The sequence below is a fragment of the Acipenser ruthenus genome, chromosome 9 (assembly GCF_902713425.1).
Source record: "Acipenser ruthenus chromosome 9, fAciRut3.2 maternal haplotype, whole genome shotgun sequence".
Classification (NCBI taxonomy): domain Eukaryota; kingdom Metazoa; phylum Chordata; class Actinopteri; order Acipenseriformes; family Acipenseridae; genus Acipenser; species Acipenser ruthenus.
This window is the reverse complement of record NC_081197.1, coordinates 53,576,808-53,600,281: the sequence shown is the minus strand read 5'-3', so window position 1 is coordinate 53,600,281 and position 23,474 is coordinate 53,576,808. Positions and strand designations below refer to the sequence as shown.

The window sequence follows — 23,474 nt, the reverse complement described above, 5'->3', positions numbered from 1 at the left end:
CATGCACTGATAATCATATTGGTTGTTGCTTTGGCAGCTGTACCAATTTGGACACAATTGAATGGGATGATTCAAGACCATTGTATCAAAATTCCTTTATACAAATTCGAAGACCCTGAACGTTATATTTTTCGGATGATTATATTATTTATTAAAACTCTTACTATGGCTGACTACTACGATTAAGAAAGCAGTTTTTCCAAATGTAGGTATTGTATAATTTGCTCCTCTTTTATTGTAAAAACAAACAAAAAAAAAAAACGTGTTCTATTTTGTCATTCTTGGTTCTTAAAGTTTACATTTTAGTATTTAAATGAAGAATTGCACGTTTAGACAAAATATGATGTTCTTAAAGCTTACAAATAGCTAAAAAAAGTTGAAACAAAACTGACCCTGCCAATGTTCTATCATCCTAGAGGGACATGTCTTAATTAAACACACGGTCCCTCAGATAAAAGACAAAAATGACATCAAATATGAATTTTTTAAACATGTAGAGAATATACCAAAGTTGGTTAGGATGTTTAAAATGGTTAATGTTTTAGGAATCTTAACTTTGTATACAAATCGAAATGTCAGAGAAAGATATAAGAAATATAAGAAAGCCTTCTCGGTCCATTTTGCAATTTTCCCTGTTACTCATAACAAATTGAGGGGAGTGATATTGCTTCATTCCTTTCTAACCGCACAAGCAAAGTGAAGAATTCTCTGGGCAGTCAGGGACTTTGAACCATCAATATGCTAAGGACAGCAAATTGTTTCAATTGCTGTTTTAACAGAAGTGCCTTGTGTATTACATTTTGTAAATGTTAATTTACCTCAAATGTTTACAAAAACTGTTACTAAATAAACTTTTTGTACCATATTATGATTGTTATTTTGAAATTAATTTTATTTAGTGGGGAAATTATTCTGACAATCTGGGATGCAGGGTGCAAGAAATGTTTCACTTGGCCTGGGTTTGCAGAATCAAATGTATTTAAATGGAGTTGGGCCTCAGTGTAGCATGTCATCTGTTTTCATGCACTGGGTATAAACAGCATACAGCACCTGTGGGCCACAAATACAGTAATTGATATTAATAGTCATTTTTAATTTGGACTGTCATTACATTTTTTATAAAACTGTTAACATGTAAACAAACACTGATATGAGCCTAGACCTGGAGGGAGTATTGTTGTTTATATGAAAACAGAAAAAGTCATTTCAGTTTAAGTCTTTTTCTCAGGTTTTAATTTAGTTTACATCCATCTTCTGCAATGTATGTATTTAAATCTCTTTCTGAACAGAAACTCATTTGTAGAAAGCTGCAATAGTGATTATAAACCTCCTTTCACTAACTACTTTAGCCTACCTGTATTCTGAATTACTTCTTTGAGTCACAGAAAATGGTTTGCTTTCACTGTTACAGCACCCCATCCATGTTGTATCCACTGCATCCATTTTAGACGTGCTTTAAGCATTAAGCCATGTGTTCAGTCACGTATATAGAAGAACCCAGGTTTACGTTTATGCAACAAGAATACAATGAGCCAGTATTTCCCTCTCTTCAGTGATATGATTGATTTCCATTACACGAGAGTAGATGTTAAAACTTCATGCTGATTTGAACTCGGCTCTCGCCAAGATAAGCACCAACTAAGACGTAGCTTTACAGTAAACTAATGTGATCCATATGCGTCTCCATCCATTTACGTTTCCTTCCATATGATGATGTAGATATCCTTCTGTCTGGTGTTAATGGCTGAAGTGTAATGCTGGCTCCAGGGATCAGCTTATTTTGCCTCCCTGGCGCATCAGCACACACAACGGCTGCGATGCTGGCTCCGGGGATCAACCAAAGTGCGGCCTCCCCAGCGCATCAGCATGACAACCGTCTGGATTGAGCTAAGTAGGGTACATCTCTGGGGTTTTCAAGTGGGCACCTTCCATCCTCAGTGTTTCGTCGACTAGCCCACGACACCTCAAGAGGGCTCGACGGTGATTCTGGCGTCCCAGCATCACCCCCCTCCGTCCCCCACTCAACTCAGCCCAGCTTACTTACCTGTCCCCAGCCAGAATCTTTCCGTCTCAACCACAGCCAGTTGCTGCTCCTCTCTGCTGCTTCAGATAAGTTCTTCACTGTGCGACGCAACTCTTGGCCACTGAATCCGACGTCTCTGAGAAACCGGGTTGTAGAGTGTGCCACAAATCCTCGACAACCCACTTCCACTGGGTAAACCCGAACTCTCCATCCTCGCTGTTCCGCTTCAGTGGCTAGTTGAGCATACCGCAGTTTCTTCCTCTCATACGCCTCATCTACAGCGTCCTCCCATGGCACTGTTAACTCTACCAGGTGAACAAGGCGTGCTGATCCAGACCACAAGACAATATCTGGTCGAAGGTTAGTGGTGGCAATCTCAGGTGGAAAAATAAGCCGTTGACCAACATCTGCCAGCATATTCCAGTCTCTAGCAGCTTCCAGTTGTCCTGGGCGAGGATTGGTTTTAACACCTTTTCTTGGTGGTTGCTCTCCTGGGCGGAGGAATGTTGTCTTTTGTGTGTAATGTTTTGATGGAACAGGTGGCAACTTATTGGTCATGTTACGCTTGTCTTCCAATGCTAATGCCAAACATCGCAGCACCTGGTCATGGCGCCAAGTAAACCGTCCTTGGCTAAGAGCCACCTTACATCCTGTCAAAATGTGCCTTAATGTTGCAGGTGATGAACACAAAGGACATGAGGGATCCTCTCCTACCCAGAGGTTTAGGTTCTGTGGTGATGGGAGAACATCATATGTTGACCTGATGAGGAAACTGATCCTGCTCTGTTCCATTGACCATAGGTCTTGCCAGCCAATCTTGCGTTGTTCCACACTCTCCCATCTCATCCATTCTCCCTGTTTGGCCTGGGAAATGGCCTTTATACACCTCATCCTCTCCTCCTGCTTTTGCACCTCGTTGACTACCAGCTTCCTTCTTTGAGCTGGGGCCGCCTTGTGCCATGTAGGAGGAGTTGAACTGAAACCAAGACCCCCTCTTCCATGCTGAACTTGCCCCATGATATCACCAATTCGAAGGGCAGCCTTTGCATCTTCCACAGCTTTCTTTGCCGCCCACTTTCTTCCAGTTTTCAACACAGTTGCTGCCTCCCTTACGCATTTATCGCGTGACTCTACTAATGTCATTTCCAGTCTGACCTTGGCGCACTTAAACTCCTCGGTTAGAGCAGAGACTGGTAGCTGCAGTATTCCTTTACCATAAAGTCCCACTCTGCTGAGGCAGCGTGGAACTCCCAACCATTTCCTGATGTATGAACTGATTAAAGCTTCCAGCTTCTCTACTGTTGTCAAAGAAACCTCGTACACAGTCAGTGGCCACAGCAACCTCGGCAGTAGACCAAACTGAAAGCACCAGAGTTTTAGTTTACCTGGTAGAGCGCAGCTGTCTATGCTCTTCAACCCTTCCACTGCTTGTTGTCTAACTTCTCCCACACGAACTGTGTCCTTTAGATCCCCGTCGTACCATCTCCCAAGACTCTTCACTGGCTTCTCAGACACTGTTGGTATTGCCTCACCATTAATGAAGAATGTTTTATCTACTACTTTGCCTTTAATTATAGAGATGCTCCTTGATTTAGTGGGCTTGAATTGCATTCGTGCCCATTCAATGTTATTGGTTAATTTGCCCAATAATCGATTAGTGCAGGCTACTGTTGTAGTCATGGTTGTCATGTCATCCATGTATGCTCGAATTGGTGGTAGTCGCATTCCAGAAGCCAAGCGCTCTCCTCCTACTACCCATTTTGATGCCCTAATGATTACTTCCATTGCCATGGTAAAAGCCAGTGGAGAAATGGTGCATCCTGCCATTATTCCAACCTCTAGGCATTGCCATGTAGTGCTGAATTCTGAAGTTGAAAAACTGAATTGCAAATCTCCAAAATAGGCTTTCACTAAATTTGTTATTGTCATCGGTACACTGAAAAAATCAAATGCTGCCCAAAGTAGTTCATGTGGCACTGAACCATATGCATTAGCCAAATCCAGGAATGTCACATGGAGCTCCTTCCTCTCCTTTTTAGCTGATTGAATTGACATCTAAACATGTTTTGGAACCACAAAATTGGTTTAGTAACCCTGATGCGTGAACGTGTCTAAAATGCAAATTGTATTTCTTCTTCTTCTTATTATTATTATTATTATTATTATTATTATTATTATTATGTATTTATTAGCAGACACCCTTATCCAGGGTGACTTACAATTGTTACAAAATATCACATTACAAGGGGCTCCCGAGTGGCGCATTCGGTAAAGCCACTCCGTGTGGAGTGCAGGATGCGCTCTATAACCTGGACGTTGCAAGTTCGAGTCCAGGCTATTCCACTGCTGACCGTGGATGGGAGCTCCCAGGGGGCGGCGCACAATTGGCTGAGCGCCGCCCAGCGCACCAGAGACCCCTGTGGTGCTAGTGCGCTGGCTTGCCTGTAAGCTGCCCAGGGCTGCGTTGTCCTCCGACGCTGCACCTTTCAGGTGGCTGCATGGTGAGTCTGCAGAGTGTAAAGAAGCGGTCTGCTAACAGCACACGCTTCGGAGGACAGCGTGTGTTCGTCTTCGCCCTCCCGAGTCAGAGCAGGGGTGGTAGCGGTGAGCTGAGCCTAAAAATAATTGGCTATTCTAAATTGGAAGAAAATGATTAAAAAAACAGTTAGTGACTACTAAAGTTAAAGAAATATCACATTACAGAATATCACATTCAGAGTATCATATTATAGATGAAAGCAGTTATAAAGTATTATTATTATTATTTATTTCTTAGCAGACGCCCTTATCCAGGGCGACTTACAATTGTTACAAGATATCACATTATACAGATATCACATTTTTTTTACATACATTTATACCCATTACCCATTTATACAGTTGGGTTTTTACTGGAGCAATCTAGGTAAAGTACCTTGCTCAAGGGTACAACAGCAGTGTCTCCCACTGGGGATTGAACCCACAACCCTCCGGTCAAGAGTCCAGAGCCCTAACCACTACTCCACACTGCTGTACAATAAAATCAGTAGCAAATAAGATAAAATTCAAATAAGAGCAAACTAAAGAATGCAGTAAATAATTACATTTGAGAGTGAGTTTGACTAAGAGCAGTTAACTTATAGGGGAGGGGAGTGGAGGGGGGTGGGTACAGCTAATCTGTGGAGGAGCGGAGAGGGTGTAGGGAGAAATGATAGTCTGGAGACAGTGGGACTCCTTGACATGTCATTGTGGTTTTTTTTTTAATTATTACCTCAGAAACATTATACCAAGACAATCACTGCACTGTATCACTGTGTCATATATAGTTCAAAAAGAGAACAACCAATAATGTATACCAGTGGTCACTACCTGCAAACCTTGTTCCTTACAGCCATGGCTGATCCAAGCATCAATGGGCCACATACCTAATGACCAGGAGTTTTGTTTTGAATGGGGTATTTTGATACTAAAGTGAGAGGAAGGTTTGAAACACATTACTGAGTGAGCCAGTCAGCTCCACACAAACACTGCCTCACACTTACTTCAACTTTTGGAAAACAACAAATTAGGTCATTAGGAGATGGGCTCTATTAATAATTAAGGACCATTCTAGAACAAGGTCCTGGACTAGAATGGTCTGGAAGAGCAGGAGGTTGTACACCACTGATTAATGTTAGTATATCAATAGATTTACTGCATTCATTGTGTGGGCTGCAAACACAACACTAACTCATTCTTTATTTAAGCAGGTTTTTTTTTTTTTTTTTTTTTAAATCATGGTGCTTGAGAATGTACTGCTAATGAAAGATGAAGGATAACTGCATTGTCTCTACTGTTACACAAGGTGCCAGTGTAAGAGCTTCAGAATTACGTTACATATTTGGATTTGGATCTGGTAGACAAAAGCTTCTCACTTTATCCGTAACTACATTTAATCATAACAAACAGTACTAATAGCAAAAACATTACAATTAAACAAACATGTCGACATTTGAAATGCATCCTTTGATACATTTAAAAAAAAAATACAATTTAAAGTTAGAACCAAAATATAAAACTAAGAATTAAAACTTTCTATAGTTTAACTTTTTATGTTTCTTTTTTGTTTTCTTTTTCAGGTCACAATGCAAGTGCTTAAACGAAAAAATGCAGTTGTCATCCATTCTGAGCCTCCCTGCAGCTCGACGCTTTGTTGTTTTATAATTAAATGGTGACATTAGTTCATATCATGTGATTAAAAAGGATTCATCACACTTTAGAGGCCCTAATCACAGCCTATAGTCTCAGTTTCAGGTTTCACGCTGGCATATCCTACTTGACCCTGCTTACTGCAGCACTTTTATTATACTGACTGAAAAGGCAAGGGATTGAACAGAAACAAAAATATGCCAGGGTGAATATTGTTTTCACACTCACAGCTATGTGTTCAGTACCGTTATAGCTTTAGATGAATGGAGCTTTGGAGATCGGCCAACACTATTTGATAGAAAAACAGCCACTTCTAAAAAAGAGTTTACCTGCACAAACCTTTCAAAAACATGCTGCTTTTAAAAAAGAGTTTACCTGCACAAACCTTACAAAACCTGCCTCTTCTAAAACAGAGTTTACCTGCACAAACCTTACAAAACCTGCCTCTTCTAAAACAGAGTTTACCTGCACAAACCTTACAAAACCTGCCTCTTCTAAAATAGAGTTTTCCTGCACAAACCTTACAAAACCTGCCTCTTCTAAAACAGAGTTTACCTGCACAAACCTTACAAAACCTGCCTGTTCTAAAATAGAGTTTACCTGCACAAACCTTTCAAAAACATGCTGCTTTTAAAAAAGAGTTTACCTGCACAAACCTTACAAAACCTGCCTCTTCTAAAACAGAGTTTACCTGCACAAACCTTACAAAACCTGCCTCTTCTAAAACAGAGTTTACCTGCACAAACCTTACAAAACCTGCCTCTTCTAAAATAGAGTTTTCCTGCACAAACCTTACAAAACCTGCCTCTTCTAAAACAGAGTTTACCTGCACAAACCTTACAAAACCTGCCTGTTCTAAAATAGAGTTTACCTGCACAAACCTTACAAAAACATGCCTCTTTTAAAATAGAGTTTACCTGCACAAACCTTACAAAACCTGCCTCTTCTAAAATAGAGTTTACCTGCACAAACCTTATGAAAACATGCTGCTTTTTCCCAGCCTTAACTGTAAGAAAATGAACTAATAAGATCTTTCTCAGCAGAAAACACTCAAGCACCATATGAAGAAAACGATTTTAACTTTTTTTTTAATGTTACTTACATATGTACTTGTTTTTTACCAATTTTTTTTCTACAAATCAATAATATTTCTAATTATTAAGAGACAAGAAATAGATTTTAAAGCCATGGATAAGAAACAACCTTAGCATTCTTGATCCTCACACATATAAATTGAACAAACCTTAAAGGAGCTAATGTTTACATTTAATTTTATTACTATATATATATATATATATATATATATATATATATATATATATATATATATATATATATATATATATATATATATTTTACATAGAGCATAGCTAACACCTAGTGGCAGAATATTGTTATTGCTCTATTACTTTTTTTTATAGTTGAAGGAAAAGCCATGTAACAAATGATAAGCACACCTCAAGTTTAAATAAATAATTTCTACAATCCCAGTACCTTTACCTAAAAGGCTGATAAAGCAGAAATGAGATCAGGTGTTCTTGGAGTCGAACTTGATTAGCTGTAAGGCACTGGAATGGTTCAGTCTAGAAGTCCCAGTGGAAGAGTTGATATTATCCATGAAAGGAATGTCCACTACACATTTAAAAAAGTCTGTTTAGCTCAAAGAGGTCTTTTATATAAGGATGTCTACTATTAATGGTATTAATGGTATGGTGATGCTAAAATATCTGATACTTAATTGCATGATTGATTGATGCTTGGGGTTCTATAAATCCATGGTCTACAGTGTTAAGAAAGCCAGGAGAGCAGGCTGGTAGAAATGGTGGACCACTTTTTTTCAAAGAGTTTAATCCAGGAAGAAAAACAATTGATCATTTTACAGGAACGAATAAAACAGTCATCCCTTTTTATACCTGTTATAATGCCACACTGAAAACGATATGCGCCAATGTATGCAAATGCTTATTCTGTCATACATACGAACATAAGAAAGTTTACAAACGAGGGGAGGCCATTCAGTCCATCTTGCTCATTTGGTTGTTAATAGCTTATTGATCCCAGAATCTCATCAAACAGCTTCTTGAAGGATCCCAGGGTGTCAACATTACTGGGAGTTGGTTCCAGACTCCCACAATTCTCTGTGTAAAAAAGTGCTTCCTATTTTCTGTTCTGAATGCCCCTTTATCTAATCTCCATTTGTGACACCTGGTCCTTGTTTATTTTTTCAGGTTGAAAAAGTCCCTTGAGTCAACATTGTCAATACCTTTTAGAATTTTGAATGATTGAATCAGATCGCCGCACAGTCTTCTTTGTTCAAGACTGAATAGATTCAATTATTTTAGCCTGTCTGCATATGACATGCCTTTTAAACCCGGAATAATTCTGGTTGCTCTTCTTTGCATTCTTTCTAGAGCAGCAATATCCTTTTTGTAGCAAGGTGACCAGAACTGAACACAATATTCTAGTTGCGGTCACCCTCGCTGTCCCCCATCTATCAATGTACCTAGCCAACAATGTTACCACCATTAAGATACTTATAATCAGTTAAAATACTCTGGAACAAAAAGGAGTGAAATGCAAAATAAAGCACAAAATCTTTCAGTGTAGCTCTTTTTTCTTCATTGGCATCCTATCTTTTTAATTTAGCCAGCAAAATATTTTCTAGACAATTAGAACAAACTAGACGCTATTGTACTAAAAAATATATATATATATATAAAAATAATACATGACATTTCACGAAGCATCTAAATATTTTGACTAAATAATTTAGTGTGGTAACTAGTTTATTTCATACAACAATTGCTACCTCACTGAGTCACAGTGACAGCGATATTCACTTATGACATGAGATAAATATTTTATTCAAATATATCTTTATAAATGTAATTAAATATATATATATAAGCAATATATACTGTATTATCATCTGACCTTGATTCTTTTTATCTTTTTTTTTTTTTTTTAAAGAACATAAAGTTGACAGACACAGAACCAGCGGGTGTGCTACACAATGCAAGCACCGCCTCCTTCTCTGTTTGGCTGCTAGCAACATCTATCTTTACAGCGATTTGCTGAAAATAATTGAATGACAGCATATATTAAACTATGTACCTATCAAAAGCTGAAATTGTGCTGCTCACCGTGGTGACGTCAATTTGTCCAGCTCTTTTGTTGTTTTAGCAACAGCAATTGATAATTAAAAGCACAGCAGTCTGTCCCAAATTTGCACCAGTGCCATAGAGCCGGTGAGCACTTTGGAGACTTTGGCACGGGGTGTTAACGGGCAACGCGTGTCCGGTTTTCAGTGTACTACAAAACCGGACAGCAGGTTTAAAAACCAGACTGTTGGAAACCCTAGGTCTAATGCTTTTGAATGCAGGGGAGGCTGTTTGGAAATACAGATGGAGGCATCTGTTTGAGACAAAGATCGAAGCAAAATAGAAGATAAAATATTGTGTATGTATGTATCTTCATGGTTGTATTTTGCTTAAAATAAACAACAAAAGAAAATAGAAGGAGCGATGTCACATGCCTGTACCCAACCAAGAATATTATCCAAGACTAGAAATCAAGACTGGTATCTACAAGTCTGGAAAGCCTTATAATGAAAACTATGATATATTCATTTTAAGGTACACAAATGTTGTAACTGGACGCAAACTGCCAATTAATGGCACAAAACACACATGCCTGTTCTGGCTTGTAATATGTGCATAGCAGTAGGTGGCCCAATAGCCACGGTTTCTACATATTACCATTAATTTGTAATCCTCTTTTAATTTATGACTCCTGGAATTATTTTTTTCAAATAACAGATCACTAATGTATACCTTTTCCAAGCTGTTTTATAATTTTCTACTATTATTTCCATCTGTCAAAAAAAGCAGTTTTCATTTAGCCAGGATAAAAATGGATGCATACTCAAATGCGTGTTTTGATATCTGCTGGAAGTTTGTTATCCATCTAGTGAGTTTGGTAACAGATGATGCATCACTTTTTATCCAATGTCTGGACGTATTTGGAAGTTTGCTTTGTTGGATTGTATCACTATTAAATACATTGCGCCTGACGCGGTTTTAAAAATATCTGTACGTGTTTAAGTAGGTGTTGAGCTTTAAACCCAGGAGGTTATTTTAGTATATTTCAGTTTTCTGCAAAATATTATCAGATAACAAAAAAAAAACAACAATGTTTGGAAGAGGATATCTTTTTTCATTTGTGTACACTAGAGTTTACATGCAGAGCTTGCAGGTCACATGAATAACCTTTATTACCTACATTTCCTAATTCCTATCTTGCACATTTAATATCGTATTATTTGTGTTTTGCATGGATCTCTTGTTTTTGCTTAAAACATGATGTTCTATAATCACTGCCTATGCCATCAAAAAAGATGCTTCTGAAAATACTCCTCAAGGCAGGGAAATGAGGGAGGAAGTATATTAAAATTACTCTATGTATTGAAGAATTGTGCTTTGAAGCCATAAGCATAATAATTAATGATTTAAGCAGAAGCAACAATAGATAATCATATAGAACAAAACATATTAGGATAAAAAAAAATGATTCCATAAATCTTAGCCATTTTACACTTCCATTGGCTACATAGGCCCCAAATATATATATATATATATATATATATATATATATATATATATATATATATGTATATACACGTACAGTACATACATACACACACACTACATTAAAGTCAGTATACACAACCGTGGAATTTTCAGGTTCATAGCAGAGGTTTGGTCAGTAAATATTTAATAAAATACAAACGATAATAACATTTTGGAATCTCACTGTGACACACAAATACTATAAACTGTTTACATTATTTTATTTATGTATTTTTTTTTTCTGTGCTAGGATCAATAACAGTAATACTTTGAAACTAAATACAATTAAAAAAAGACGGACATCTAAGACCCTAGAAACATTGATTTATGAATAGACTGTGCTATCTGGACTTTCATTTAGGATTCCCTTTCAAGTACGAAATGTAACCATTACCGAATGGGATAATTCTCTTACAGCCCAAATCACCTGAGCACTTATATCAAAGCTGCTCCTTTAAGAGCCCCATCTGCATCAAGCCTTGTGTGCTGTGCGAAGCAGGTGGCTCTCCCCCAGGATTCAGTCCTTTACTGCAGCTAAGCTTCACGCTCTCTCCCAAGCTGCAGCCCCTGTCTGTTTAACAGTGCATGCTTGTGGTTGCCAGTGGCTCTTTCAGGACTTCACCTGCACGATACTTCTCATGGTACCAGAACCAGTAGCAGTGACCTGGCCGGTACCAGAGTAGGTAGCGGTCACCTTGTTTGGTACCAAGGTCGGTACCAATCATCTGGTTCATACCAGAATCGGTACAAGTGACCCATTTTGGTACCAGAATCGGTATCAATGGCTCGGTTCAGCACCAAGACCATTACCAACGTTCCCTTTCAGGTACGAAATGTAACCATTACTGAATGGGTCAGTATACCCAAGCCATTGCAATGTCAACATTGCTGCACGACCAGAATGCTACAAGGCTAAGCCGAGGCTGCCCTGTGTGTTACCATTTGGGATCTCAGTAACAAGTAGCTCGGGCTAAAACATTGCGGGAGAAATTCACCTCTATGCCTGTGTTGTAAGGGTTGACTCAGAAGCTGGCCTTAACACTAGTTTCAAAGCCAGGGTTTTTGTGGATCCACGACCTAAGTCTGTAGAACCTAGTAAAGGTATGGGGAGTAGCCCACAACGCTGTATTGCAAATGTCCTTGACAGATGCATCTTGGAATAAAGCCCACAACATTGCCATGCCCCTGAAGAAATGGGCAGTGAACTTTCTGGAGGGGGAAAGTTGGCCAGCTCATAGACAGTCCTGACTGTGTCTGCTATCCATTTGGACAGCCTCTGCTTAGACAGGGCTTGACAAAAGGGCCTTCATCCCAGAGCAGGGAAAACATCTTTCGGACTGCCTCCAACTATTTGTCCTGTCAACATAGTACGCCAGGGCCTGCACTAGACAGAGCGTATGGAGCTGCAGCTCCCTGTCAGACTGGAAGGAGGTGGAAGGAAAGACTCCAGTTCCACAGACTAGTTGACATTGAATGCTGAGATAGCCTTCAGCAAAAGGCAAGATTGGTACATAGTGTAACCCTTGTCCTGGCCCATGTAAAAATTAAGCAGGCTCTCGTTAAGGAGAAAGCCTGCATCTCGCTCACCCACTTTGCGAGCAAATATTTCAACTCAGCTGAATACAAGGGCTCAAATGGAAGCTTCAAGGACCACCTTAAGCCTCCAGCAAGGAACGATATCCTTCATGGGCTGCCAAAGCCGACGAGCACCTTTAAAAATTGCCCCACCAGGAAGCTGAGCTCTCCTGGAGAGACCGAGTCAATTTTACACGGCAAGCCGAATGGCTGCCAGATAGACCTTTAATGCAGAGTGAGATTTCCCCTCATCAAACAGGTCCTGCAAAAATTACAGTATTTCCATGGGACAAGTTGTGGGGTCGAACCCACAAGGCTGACACCACGTCTGAAAGATGCTCCACTTGTACCCGTAATGGGAATGTGTGGACGCTGCTCTGGCATTTTTTAAGGTGTCAATAAACCTATTTGACAGACCCGGACTGGCTCATATGCAGCCATTCAGGGGTCAGACCCAGAGCTACAGGCTTGATAGGTTCCCCCGTGCCTGCCTGAATAGGTCTCAGTGCTTGGGCGGTCTCCACTGCTAACCGCTCAGGAGTCGCAATAAGGGGCTAATAGGAGCACCTTAGCCTGGTCCTGCCTGATTTTCTCCAGACACAGAGGAAGCAGAGCAAGCGGTGTGAAGGCACTTAACAGCCGCATCGGCTACTTGTGTGCCAAGGCATCTACCGCCAGCAGGCCCCTGCCTCCTGTTATGGAGAACCAGAGAACCAGAGATTTATCTGTGCACTCTTGAACCTCTCCTAAATGAGGCTTACCTCCTTGTGGTTAACCTGCACTCTGAGGTGTTGGGACCCTCCTTGAGAGGAGGTCCATCGTCCATTTTATCACCCCAGGCAGATGTACTGCCTGCAGTGAGAGGAGGTTCTCGTGTGCCCAGAGCAAAAGCTTGCGGGCCACGCGATGGAGACTGGTTGACCCAAGGCCACCCTGATGGTTGATGTAAGCCACCACTGTTGTGTTGCCTGTACGGACAAGCACGTCTCCCTCGAACTTACTGCAAAAAATTCTGCAAGGCCAGTGGATTATTTTACAAAATGACCTGAGGTATATTCCATCCTGGTTGCACTGTTGGATGGCATGTTTAGCCGGTTTGGGGTGCCAGAGGAACTTCACAGCTCCACAGTTGTTTGCCGAGGTGTGTTGCCGGCTGGGAATCCACAGTTCAACAGGACCCAGGCCATCCAGCTGGCGATCATCACCGACTGGCACAAACAGGACTAGGACCAGCAGCTGCCCCTGGTCCTGATGGCCTACAAGACAGCGGTCCAGGAATCCACAGGTGCCCACCGGCTGCATTGATGTTCTGAAAGGAGTTGCACAACCCAGTGGACCAATTTGTCCTTGCCTCTTCATTGAGCTGATGGTGGCTTCTTTGTAAAGATTGCTAATTTATATATATATATATATATATATATATATATATATATATATATAAAATATGTATGTTTCCTCTGTAGCAAACAGCACAGAACCCAATAATAAGGGATGGCTCATCACAATGTTGTCATTATAAGGTGGGCATAATAAACCAATGGAATGTATATAATCACTTTTTAAATAAGAGAACAGGGTACTATGGCATTATTAATATTGTAAATATGAATGTAACTATCACCACTATATCACCCTATAAAGCAACCACCTCATCCTCGGATTCTGTTCTACAAATGAATGTACTGTACATGGCAGGTACTCAAGTGTTACATTGTATATACAGTGGAGTTTCCAAATTGTATCCCTTGTCAAAGCTGTCTGTGCAAAAGTAGACTTTCAAAACTATTAAATGTTGCATTCTTTACAGGTACATTTAAAACGATATCCAACAGCAGTCATGCTTTTAGTGTGTTGTAGAGTAGAGCAATCTCTAGTTGCCCATATAAAATGTTATTGGAATGCAATTAGAGAATACCAGATTAAATTTAAAGCACATTCCAAATGAAAGGGTACCAATAAAAACAAAACTGAACTGAATTTAACTGTACTGAACTGTGAAATGAAGAAAATAAATAGGTTGAAAAACTAAAATCCTAAAACACAGCAACAAATCAAGACCAAGACAGATTTGGAAGTTGAGTGGAGAAACATTCAGGGCAGAAGATAGGAAACACTTTCTATGTTTCTCTCACTGCCCGGGGCCTAATGTAAAGGGAATAAATTATTGGCAAGCATGAAGTAAAAAAAAAACGTATATGTGAAATGTATGCAGTTTGAATAGCAGTGGACAACACGGGTAATGAAAAAACAATGATCAAAAAACAGAGTTGTGTACCAAGCATCAGAGAAAAGAACATGCAGCTTTTTATTTGTATTATTTCTGTGGTCAATTGCCTAACACCTGAAGTGTTTCTGGAGTTTAATGGTCACACAACGCAATTTCACTCTATGATTCTGTGACAATGTGCCCCGCCCCTATGTGCATTTGTGTGTTATATGTTGTATGTTGCGTGTGTGTGTAAATGTTGGTGTATAGAGATTGGTACACGGGATATAAACGGGTCTGTGTTTTACGTGTATTGAAAAAGTGTAGATTTGTATTTAGGCACGAGGAGAGCACAAATCACTTCACGTGCTGGTTAAATGTAATATGTGAGCACGGGGTTGCACAGAATTAATTCACGTGCTGGGATTCAAGTGAATAATTAATTAGTAATTGAATCCCAGCACAACAGTATATATAGATGCACATTTTCATTCAGTCGGGGTTGGGTGTTCGGTGAGTGGAGAACGGGTGTGGAGAGGAGTTAAAATAAACAAAAAGAATAATAAAATAGTAAGTGTTTTCACTTACCGTGTTTGTTCGTTTGTCTGTTTACTGTTTAGTCCGTTTTTGTTTATATATTTATTTTGGCGTATAGTGCCGTGTCCTGTTTTGTGTTTAAAACCTTTTATTTTCTGTTCTGTCTGTTAATTATTAAATGCTGAGCGCGATCACGCGCTCAGCCTCACCAAAACCCCAAGTCTCTGTTGTTTATTTCCTGGCTCTGGTCTGACACCACCCCCCCCCGGCCGTCTTTGTGACAGATTCCCATAAAAACAAAATTGCATCACAGAATGCATATGTGAACCGAATTTCAAATATGGCATGGCAGAGCAAATGTGAGAGGCTTCTCAAATTACAGCCACATTTATAATGAAATTGCTGAATACAGATTTACATAAAAATCTGTTCACTTGCTATTTGCTGACTGTGTATCATTTCAACAGTACGTACAGAGACACATATTTCTTGGTGCAGTATAGATCAGTATTTTCACTAGCTTGAGTGGACCGAATCTGTGTAAAAAAAAAACTGACACAGAATTAAAGAATACAGTTATATTTCCATAACACTGAAAGTATTAGTTCTTTATCTTTAATGGTTTAAGAGATCAGCTGTTGAAAAATTGTCACTGAATTTACAAAACCACACACTCTATCCTTATGGGCATGATTAAATTAGACAGAAAATAAGAATTGACCCCTATGTTTCCAAAAAACACCCTCACAAGGAATATGTTCTCTCATAATAACACAACATGAACAAAAAGTGTTCTAAATTTCTTTAATAGTGCTAAAGACTATATTACATTATCCTTCTGGTATAAAGGATCCAGCAAAAAAAGAAAAGAAAAACAAAAGCCACATTTTCCTGCAAGAGAGAAACTTTTAAACAATGCAGTTGCTGCAACATTTAAATGTTCTTAACGGGGGGTGGGGGGGGTTGGTGGATTAGACATGGCACAGTCAAAATTCTGTAATCAGTCAATAAATAATTAAAAAAGGCTTCCATGAGAGAGTATTTAGTTTGCTAAAATCACTAAGTAGATAACAATCTTCTCCCTCACTTACAAAAAAATGTAATTTACAGAACAAAGCCCAATCTGGGCATAATGCTACAGATGTATGAGCTGAGGATCGTTTCATTTTGTGTACATTTTTTTCCTAGTTCGCAGCATGTCATTTAATGCTGTATATTCCAGTATGGCTGAAAGAGTCTTGAAGATTAATCTTCTTCATCTAACGAAGTGTCTCTTTCATCGTATATGTCCCTTATTAAAAGAATGCGGTTAAGCAGGCTTTCCAAAGTGTTCCTGTCCAGGGATGTGGTGGTGTACCATAATGGACTATCAGGTGAACTGGAGCTTTCTGGCTTCATGTAAAACAAATCCATTCTCGGCTTAAGACTTTCAGGACTGCAAACAGACAAAATAAAAAAAAAAAACACAAAATTAATAAAGCTCAGCTTCTACGTAAATATGAAACCCACTAAACACCAAGCATTAGTTATAAAATTAAAATAAAAACCATTCGGAAAGCAGGTCTAAAATAAAATGTATACAATGCCACTTGGTGGTGAAATGTTGTAGATGTAGTATTTTGTATTTAATCATATCCTGATGTAACTATCACTGACACTTATCTGCTGTATTATTGAATTGCATTTTGTCACACTTGTACTTGCTTGAACCAAAGTCATTGTATTTATCTTGCTCTTAATTGTATTATTACTTGTACTGTAATACTTGAAATGTATTTGCTTACGATTGTAAGTCGCCCTGGATAAGGGTGTCTGCTAAGAAATAAATAATAATAATAATAATAATAATAATAATAATAATAATAATGTGGCATCTTCCTTAGCACACAGTAATCACTAGAATGGTGTAATTGTAGCAGTGAATGTGGTCATTAGTAAACCAACTGTTGAGTTTTAGATCATATATACTTTTATCTATACAATTTATAACGACTATTCATTTATCTGCAGATTTGCGTTTCCAAAAAATAAGCAATATTTTAACAGCAAGGTCATGTTTCTTACCACTTAGAGAGGTAGAGCTCATACAAGTAGCTTTCACGCTTTTTAGCCGGACACCAAGATAGACTTCCAGAGTTTCCCTCAGGCTCGTAATCAGGATCTTCATCATCTTTATGTTTCCTCTTTCTTGTTGCAGTTTTATCTGGTAAATTAGTAAAAATCCAATTAACATGCAGGTCACCACTGTTTTAAATCTACTGATTAAAAAACATGTGTTATACTGTAGATAAGGACATTAGATCTTACCTAGATCTTCAGAAACAGAGTGTACTCGGATGCACACCGTACTTTCTTTTGTATGGGGAGTCTTCCTCCATTGCCAAAATACATTCCCAAACGAAAGTCTTAAGTGCTGATCCACTGTTCTTAAGCCAAAATACTTAGTGTTAAAGTATACCAGAGTACTAAGTAAAACCATAGGGGAGTGTTCTCCAAACTGTTTACAGCTCCACAGATATTCTTCCTCAATTCTGCTGAAAATTGAACCTAAAATAAAAAATAAAAATCAAATTAAAATGCATAAACAAAGATGCATTAGGATTTTTATTCGGTATTAGAAAATAGTACAGGTCCCATTAGTAAAGATTTTATGATAATGCCTCTCAATACCAATATAGTGTCTTCATCCCGTTTTAACTCTGCTGCTCTCTTAAATAAATAACATTGTATTGCCACATTAAATGTAGGCACAACACATTAAATACAACCATTTCGAAATCCATTTAATGAATATAAAAAGTAATTGAATGAACGAATGAATGAATGAATGAATGAATGAATGAATGAATGAAGTGCTGTGTCAGTAATTACCATCTGGAAGCACACTTGGATGCCAGTCCTTGAAGATTTTGTTTAATTCCTGTCCAAACATCTGGTAATAAGGATCACTGAATATGTTGTCAGCTCTGTCATTTACATACAGGTGCTACAGAACAAAAAAAAATAGTAGTATGGCAAAACAAAAACAAAACATCAAATCATGATGTGAACAGCGGTGAAGTTTTAATCATCGGACACTTACTTTTTAACTGTATGTTTATGAAAAATACGAACATAACTTCATTACAAAGGAGAAACATGTAAAACCTCGACCTGCCAAAGTAAAGTGGATTCTCTTTACCAAGATCATTCAGGACACCATTATTGTTCACTGACATTGTATCCTCTCCAGAGATTCTTCTAAGAAATGGAGCATTGGGTTCCTAAAAATTCCACTTCAGTATTATCTTGGGGAAAACAATGATGCTGCCAAAGAATATAATAGTGATAGCGGCAGTGAAATAAGCTCCCTGTACTAGAAAGTGAGCTATTTATGTACAAGATGAGACAGGGACCCCTGCCTAAAGTAACATCATGCTTATTATTTAAGGCTTAAGTAACAAGCATTTTTCACAAATGTGTTGCAACTGTTAAAGACCAATTGTTTTCCATTCTTTCATTGTAACTACTGTTGGAATAGACTGGAATACTGTAACTGAATAATTTATTTGCTGCCTGTTTCTCATTGCAATCAGTAACCTCTATTAATGAGAATACCACTTTAAGATGACAGCCAACAGCAAATTGTTCAAATTGTAATTGACCAAAAAACAATTGGTATTTACCCAGCAAAACTGGATTACCATAAAATTACAGTAATTACATGGTTCTTTGTGCACTGTAATCAAAAGTGCTACCAAAAATTCTAATGTTACAAAACAGAAACAGTGTTTAAGGAGATCCTGAATTGAATCAGTTATCTTTGTTAAATGTTCTCCTGCAAAAAAAAAATTATAATAACAAATATGCTGTCAAATGATGGCATATTACTCATATCAAAGAGGGTAAAATGGGGGTGAAACAAGTTTCGCTAAAGTTAAAAACGGAAATGTGTGACGATGCAACTCAAAAGATTAAAGTCCATCACACCTTAGCCAATTTAAATAGGAGTCACTTATCATTCAACATGTTGAGAAAAAAAAATTAAAAAATAGATAACAATCATTGGGTTATAGCATCCAAATTATAATGTTTGAAATTTCCATAAGGAGTAAGAAAACGTTTCACATTTGCATTAGGGAAAATATAATGACATATTTGAACTTCATCCACACTGTATCAAATACACAAAGCCCTTCAGGAATGACTATCATAGTCAACAGTCATATCTGAAGAGTGGCTTTGCATAGAAGACATCAGTGAACCAATGGAAAAAAAATGATTACACACTTGGCTAATCAGCAAATATTCAAGTACACTCAAATGTTTAAGTACAGTTTCCTTTTCAGTTACCAACCTGTTGGATGCCAAGACAAAGATAATAAATGCTATCCGGTGAATAGCACTCCTCATTCGGCCTCCGAACCTCACGGACAAAGCGACATAACCCGTAGTTTAACTCGGCTGCTGTATGTGAAAGCAGATCCATTTTTAACCTTACTGGCTTTGCTGTAAGAACAAACAAACAAACAAACAGATAAAGTAAGGTCTCATAAATATTACGTATAACCACACATTTGTTTCAGGTTTTTTTTTTTCTGGAGGACAGCTAAATTTACATGAATGTTGGCATTTCTGTGAGGAAGTGAAAGTAGTGTCAATTCGTTCTAGTTGCAAAGACAATTACTGTATATGATGTTGATACAGTGCTCACCCACTATAACGCGCCCCGTTATAGTGCGGAATCGGTTATAACATGGTAGGGTCGTGGCTCCCATCTGCTCCATAATGCCATTACAGTAGCCCTTTTATACTCATTATAAGGCGGAACACAAATAGCACGGTCTTGTAACTATGGCTCCCCACTATAGCGTTATAAAGGGTGAGCACTCTATGTCTTAACATATATGTTTTTTTTTTTTTTTTACAGTTTATGAATATGAAGCCAAAGTAATAATTTCACACAAACATACTATGTTTAACTTCATCTTTTTGTTTTTTGTCCTCGTCGGCTTCATTTGGAGTCAAAATCCATCGTTTCCATGCATTAATCCCATAGGTAGACTTCAAGGCAAATCCACTTTCTGGAGTGTCTGGTTTTCCAACCTTGGAATTGCTACATAAAACTGCTCCTCTTTTACTTCCCTGCAAGACAACAAAAACAGGTCAGGTATATCATTTCCAAAACAAACTTCATCAGTCATGGGAGGAAAAGATCACTGACAAAAAGTGTGTCCTACTTATCATAGCGATTTCCTATTTTTTTGTCCAATCTGGTCAATCACAATGAATAGCAGAAAACAGTTGCCTGATACCTTCTTTTTTACTTGAGGTCGAGGCTTCTCTTCCTTTTCTTCATTCTCTTCTCCCAAAACTTGAGGCAACATGAATGCAATTTCAGTTTTAAGCTCTTCTGCAACTGGAAGAACAATAAAATGCAAAACACAAATTCAGCAAAAAGACTGAATTTGTAAAATATGTAAAATCACACAGACCATAATCAATGGTTTTCATCCAGAAAGAGTTGAACATTAATGCAGATTTGACCACCAGTCAGGATGATTTACATGTGTTAAACATGTATGGGTAAAAGCATGGTGGAACTTCCTAAAATGTCAAATTTGAATCCTCCTGTTCTTAACATTTTAGAGCAGACGTGCAAGTGTGTATTGGGACATAATACAGCTGTATTTAATCTTGCGCAATTTTATTTTTTTATATATTATACAAATATTGACTGGAGTTGAGGCCCATTCTTGGTGGAAAACTATGGCATCAAGGGTGACAGATATTACATACTGGAGGTCAAAAGTTAAAAACACCTGTTGATATCCGTTTTATTTTGCCTACAGCAAAGACATCAAGGAACAATAGTTTAAAACATACGCAAATTGTCATTCGGAGAAAATCTGTTGAGAGTGAAACAAAACATTTATATACAATAACTATAAATTTCTAAAAAAAAAAAGAAATCTGCCAAATTTCTGAAAGCAAAACCTCTCAGATTTTTAAACGAATTGATTACATTTGATACTTTGCTATAAATAATACCTTTTGGAAAATCAGTTTCCAAGTCCAGTTCAGGTTCATATGAATTATCTGTTGAAATTGACTTCACTTTCTCCCCAATGCCATCCACTTCACTCGTCGCATCTTTATAAAAAAATAAAAAGTACAGTGAATTACACATAATCCAGGATAGTATGCAATTTTCCAGTTTTTGTTTCCTTTGCACCTTTCCTTCAAACCAAAATTTTTAGTTCAAGTTTTTTGTGGGATATTTTGGAATGACACTACACTGTTATGGCCTTGAGGTAAAAATCAATGAAGCATTTACAAAATGCTGATTATAAATTGAAAAGACAAGTTACAATTCTTTGATGTGGTACCACCAATTACTTCCAGACTTGCATCCATATAGTAACTTACTGTTGAGAATGATGTACTAAAATAATTATAAACAAACCAAAATGATTTGCTTAAACTTTATGGCCCCACAGCAGTTCCCTTTAATCAATAATCCACCAATAATTTCTGGTGAGGTATTGGTATGAGAAGTAGGTCCAAGTGTTCCCCATGCAAGATGTGTACCCACAAATCACCATGAAGTTGATTAGGCCATGCTTCCTACTGACTCTTACTAGGCCATTCCATAACAATTCATGTCACTCTGAACACCGCACTGTACAAATTAACAAAACTTGTAACCTAGAGAGAGTTTTTTTTTTTTTATTGGAGAACTACAGTTTTCAAAATACAGCTCAGTGGATCAGTGGTTCAGAAGCCAAGCTGAAACTTGATTTAGTGTAGATTTCTTGGAAATATTAATATTAAATTAAGTTTCCATATTGATGACATTTAACATTGACCCTGAAAAACATTCCCCACCTTGAATAAACAGAGCAAAATTCATCATATTAAAATGAACTGAAGTTTTCAGAGGGAACCTGAACAGAGAAACTATTCCAAATTGACTGTGGTACCAGCACAAAAATAGTACAATGGAAGCATGGTAAAGCCTTGTTAAGACTCGTTAACGCATGCCCAAACTGATAAATCAGTGTGCAGATTTACTATGATAAACTTTTATCTGTCAGTTGGCTTCTCCACCTTTGCTTCCATCCAACCTCCATGGGGCTTTCTGGAAGGACCCAAAAGGGACCAATTTAGTTGTGTGTCCACATACCATCAGAATTCTTTACAGGTTTACTCAGCATTGCTTTCTATCATAGAAGAAAACAGTTTGTAACAGTGCATGATGAGGTACTGCAAAAACTGCCCAGGAAAAGTGCAAAGAACATCCTTATGTAATTCCTTGATCTGTAAGATCTGTAAGCAAAGACGGGGGACCATATTAAAGGTATACATAATAACGCGCCTCGGATATAACGCTCCTACAGCATGTCCCCCAATTTCCTATAGAAGTGCAATATTTCTACAGTAAATACAGTACCGGTGTTCAAACCGTAAACAACTTATCAGTGTAACTTCCGTTTGTCTCCCTTTTGATACAGTATGTGAACTGGAGAAAAGCTGCGCGGGCACTTTATAACACAGACATCTTATTCAGCATTCGTTTTGCAACTAAATAAATATTAGGTCTGTAACGTGGTTCTTTCTAATCTATTAACTTTTTTGCTGCGAGAGGTGCTGCAGCTTTCTCCGGGAGACGAGATGCTTCAGCCCCGCTCCGGCAGCCGAACCTGGAGCGAGCCCATTTCCTCTCCCCCTCTCCTCGCATTTTGTTGGTTTGCTTGTCTGTTGCTTCGAACTGAACTCCCGACTGCAGTTTAGCCAGGCTATAGTTTAAAAACTGCTGATTAAAATGATCCGAGTGGGAATGTTAATGTTAATTCACGGAAAGTTACATTTTTGATTCACTATATGCGTATTATCGAGAGAGAGTTTCTTTATTTAGTATTTTAGTTGGATGTGTATTGTTATGTGTCCTGCGGAGTAAAGGTGAGGAGTTAAGACAACATGTATCGGTTGTGGTCCTGGGGGTTGCCACTTTGTCTTGTAATGACGCTTGAGCGTGATGACGAAATGCAGTAACCCCGCCCACAGCCTGCTTCGGCCCCGAGCCAGATTCAGATATGTTGCAGGGCTGGAGTTTCACGGCTTGGTTCTCGCTCGGCTTGGATATTTGCTAGTATAAATACATCCGTATCGTGAGGGCGTGGAGCCCTCACGGTACGGGTGTGCCAGTGTAAACGGGGTATAAGAAACTATAGTAACCTATAGGATCTGTTTTATTAGAAAATGAAAATGTGTTTCGGCACTCTGAGACAGCACTGTGTTGAAATGACTCTTAGGCATCCTGCTTGTATTGGTATGACCCACATTTAATAGTTCACAC

At 38.4% G+C, this 23,474-nt stretch overlaps 1 protein-coding gene across 3 annotated transcripts in view; it reads right to left on the bottom strand.

Moving 5' to 3' along the window:
- Window positions 1-15,732: 15,732 nt before the first annotated feature.
- Window positions 15,733-23,474, bottom strand: part of LOC117405849 (zinc finger MYM-type protein 2-like) — a 38,332-nt gene continuing 30,590 nt past the window's right edge. For all 3 annotated transcript variants that reach the window (XM_034009259.3, XM_059030253.1, XM_059030252.1), the window contains exons 16-23: window positions 21,167-21,268; window positions 20,431-20,534; window positions 20,089-20,260; window positions 19,473-19,624; window positions 18,008-18,122; window positions 17,444-17,683; window positions 17,201-17,339; window positions 15,733-16,571 (exon numbers count right to left, since the gene is read on the bottom strand). In XM_034009259.3, coding sequence (XP_033865150.3) covers window positions 16,382-16,571; window positions 17,201-17,339; window positions 17,444-17,683; window positions 18,008-18,122; window positions 19,473-19,624; window positions 20,089-20,260; window positions 20,431-20,534; window positions 21,167-21,268 — 1,214 coding nt within the window. In that variant the 3' untranslated portion in view covers window positions 15,733-16,381. The remainder of the gene's footprint in view (window positions 16,572-17,200; window positions 17,340-17,443; window positions 17,684-18,007; window positions 18,123-19,472; window positions 19,625-20,088; window positions 20,261-20,430; window positions 20,535-21,166; window positions 21,269-23,474) is intronic.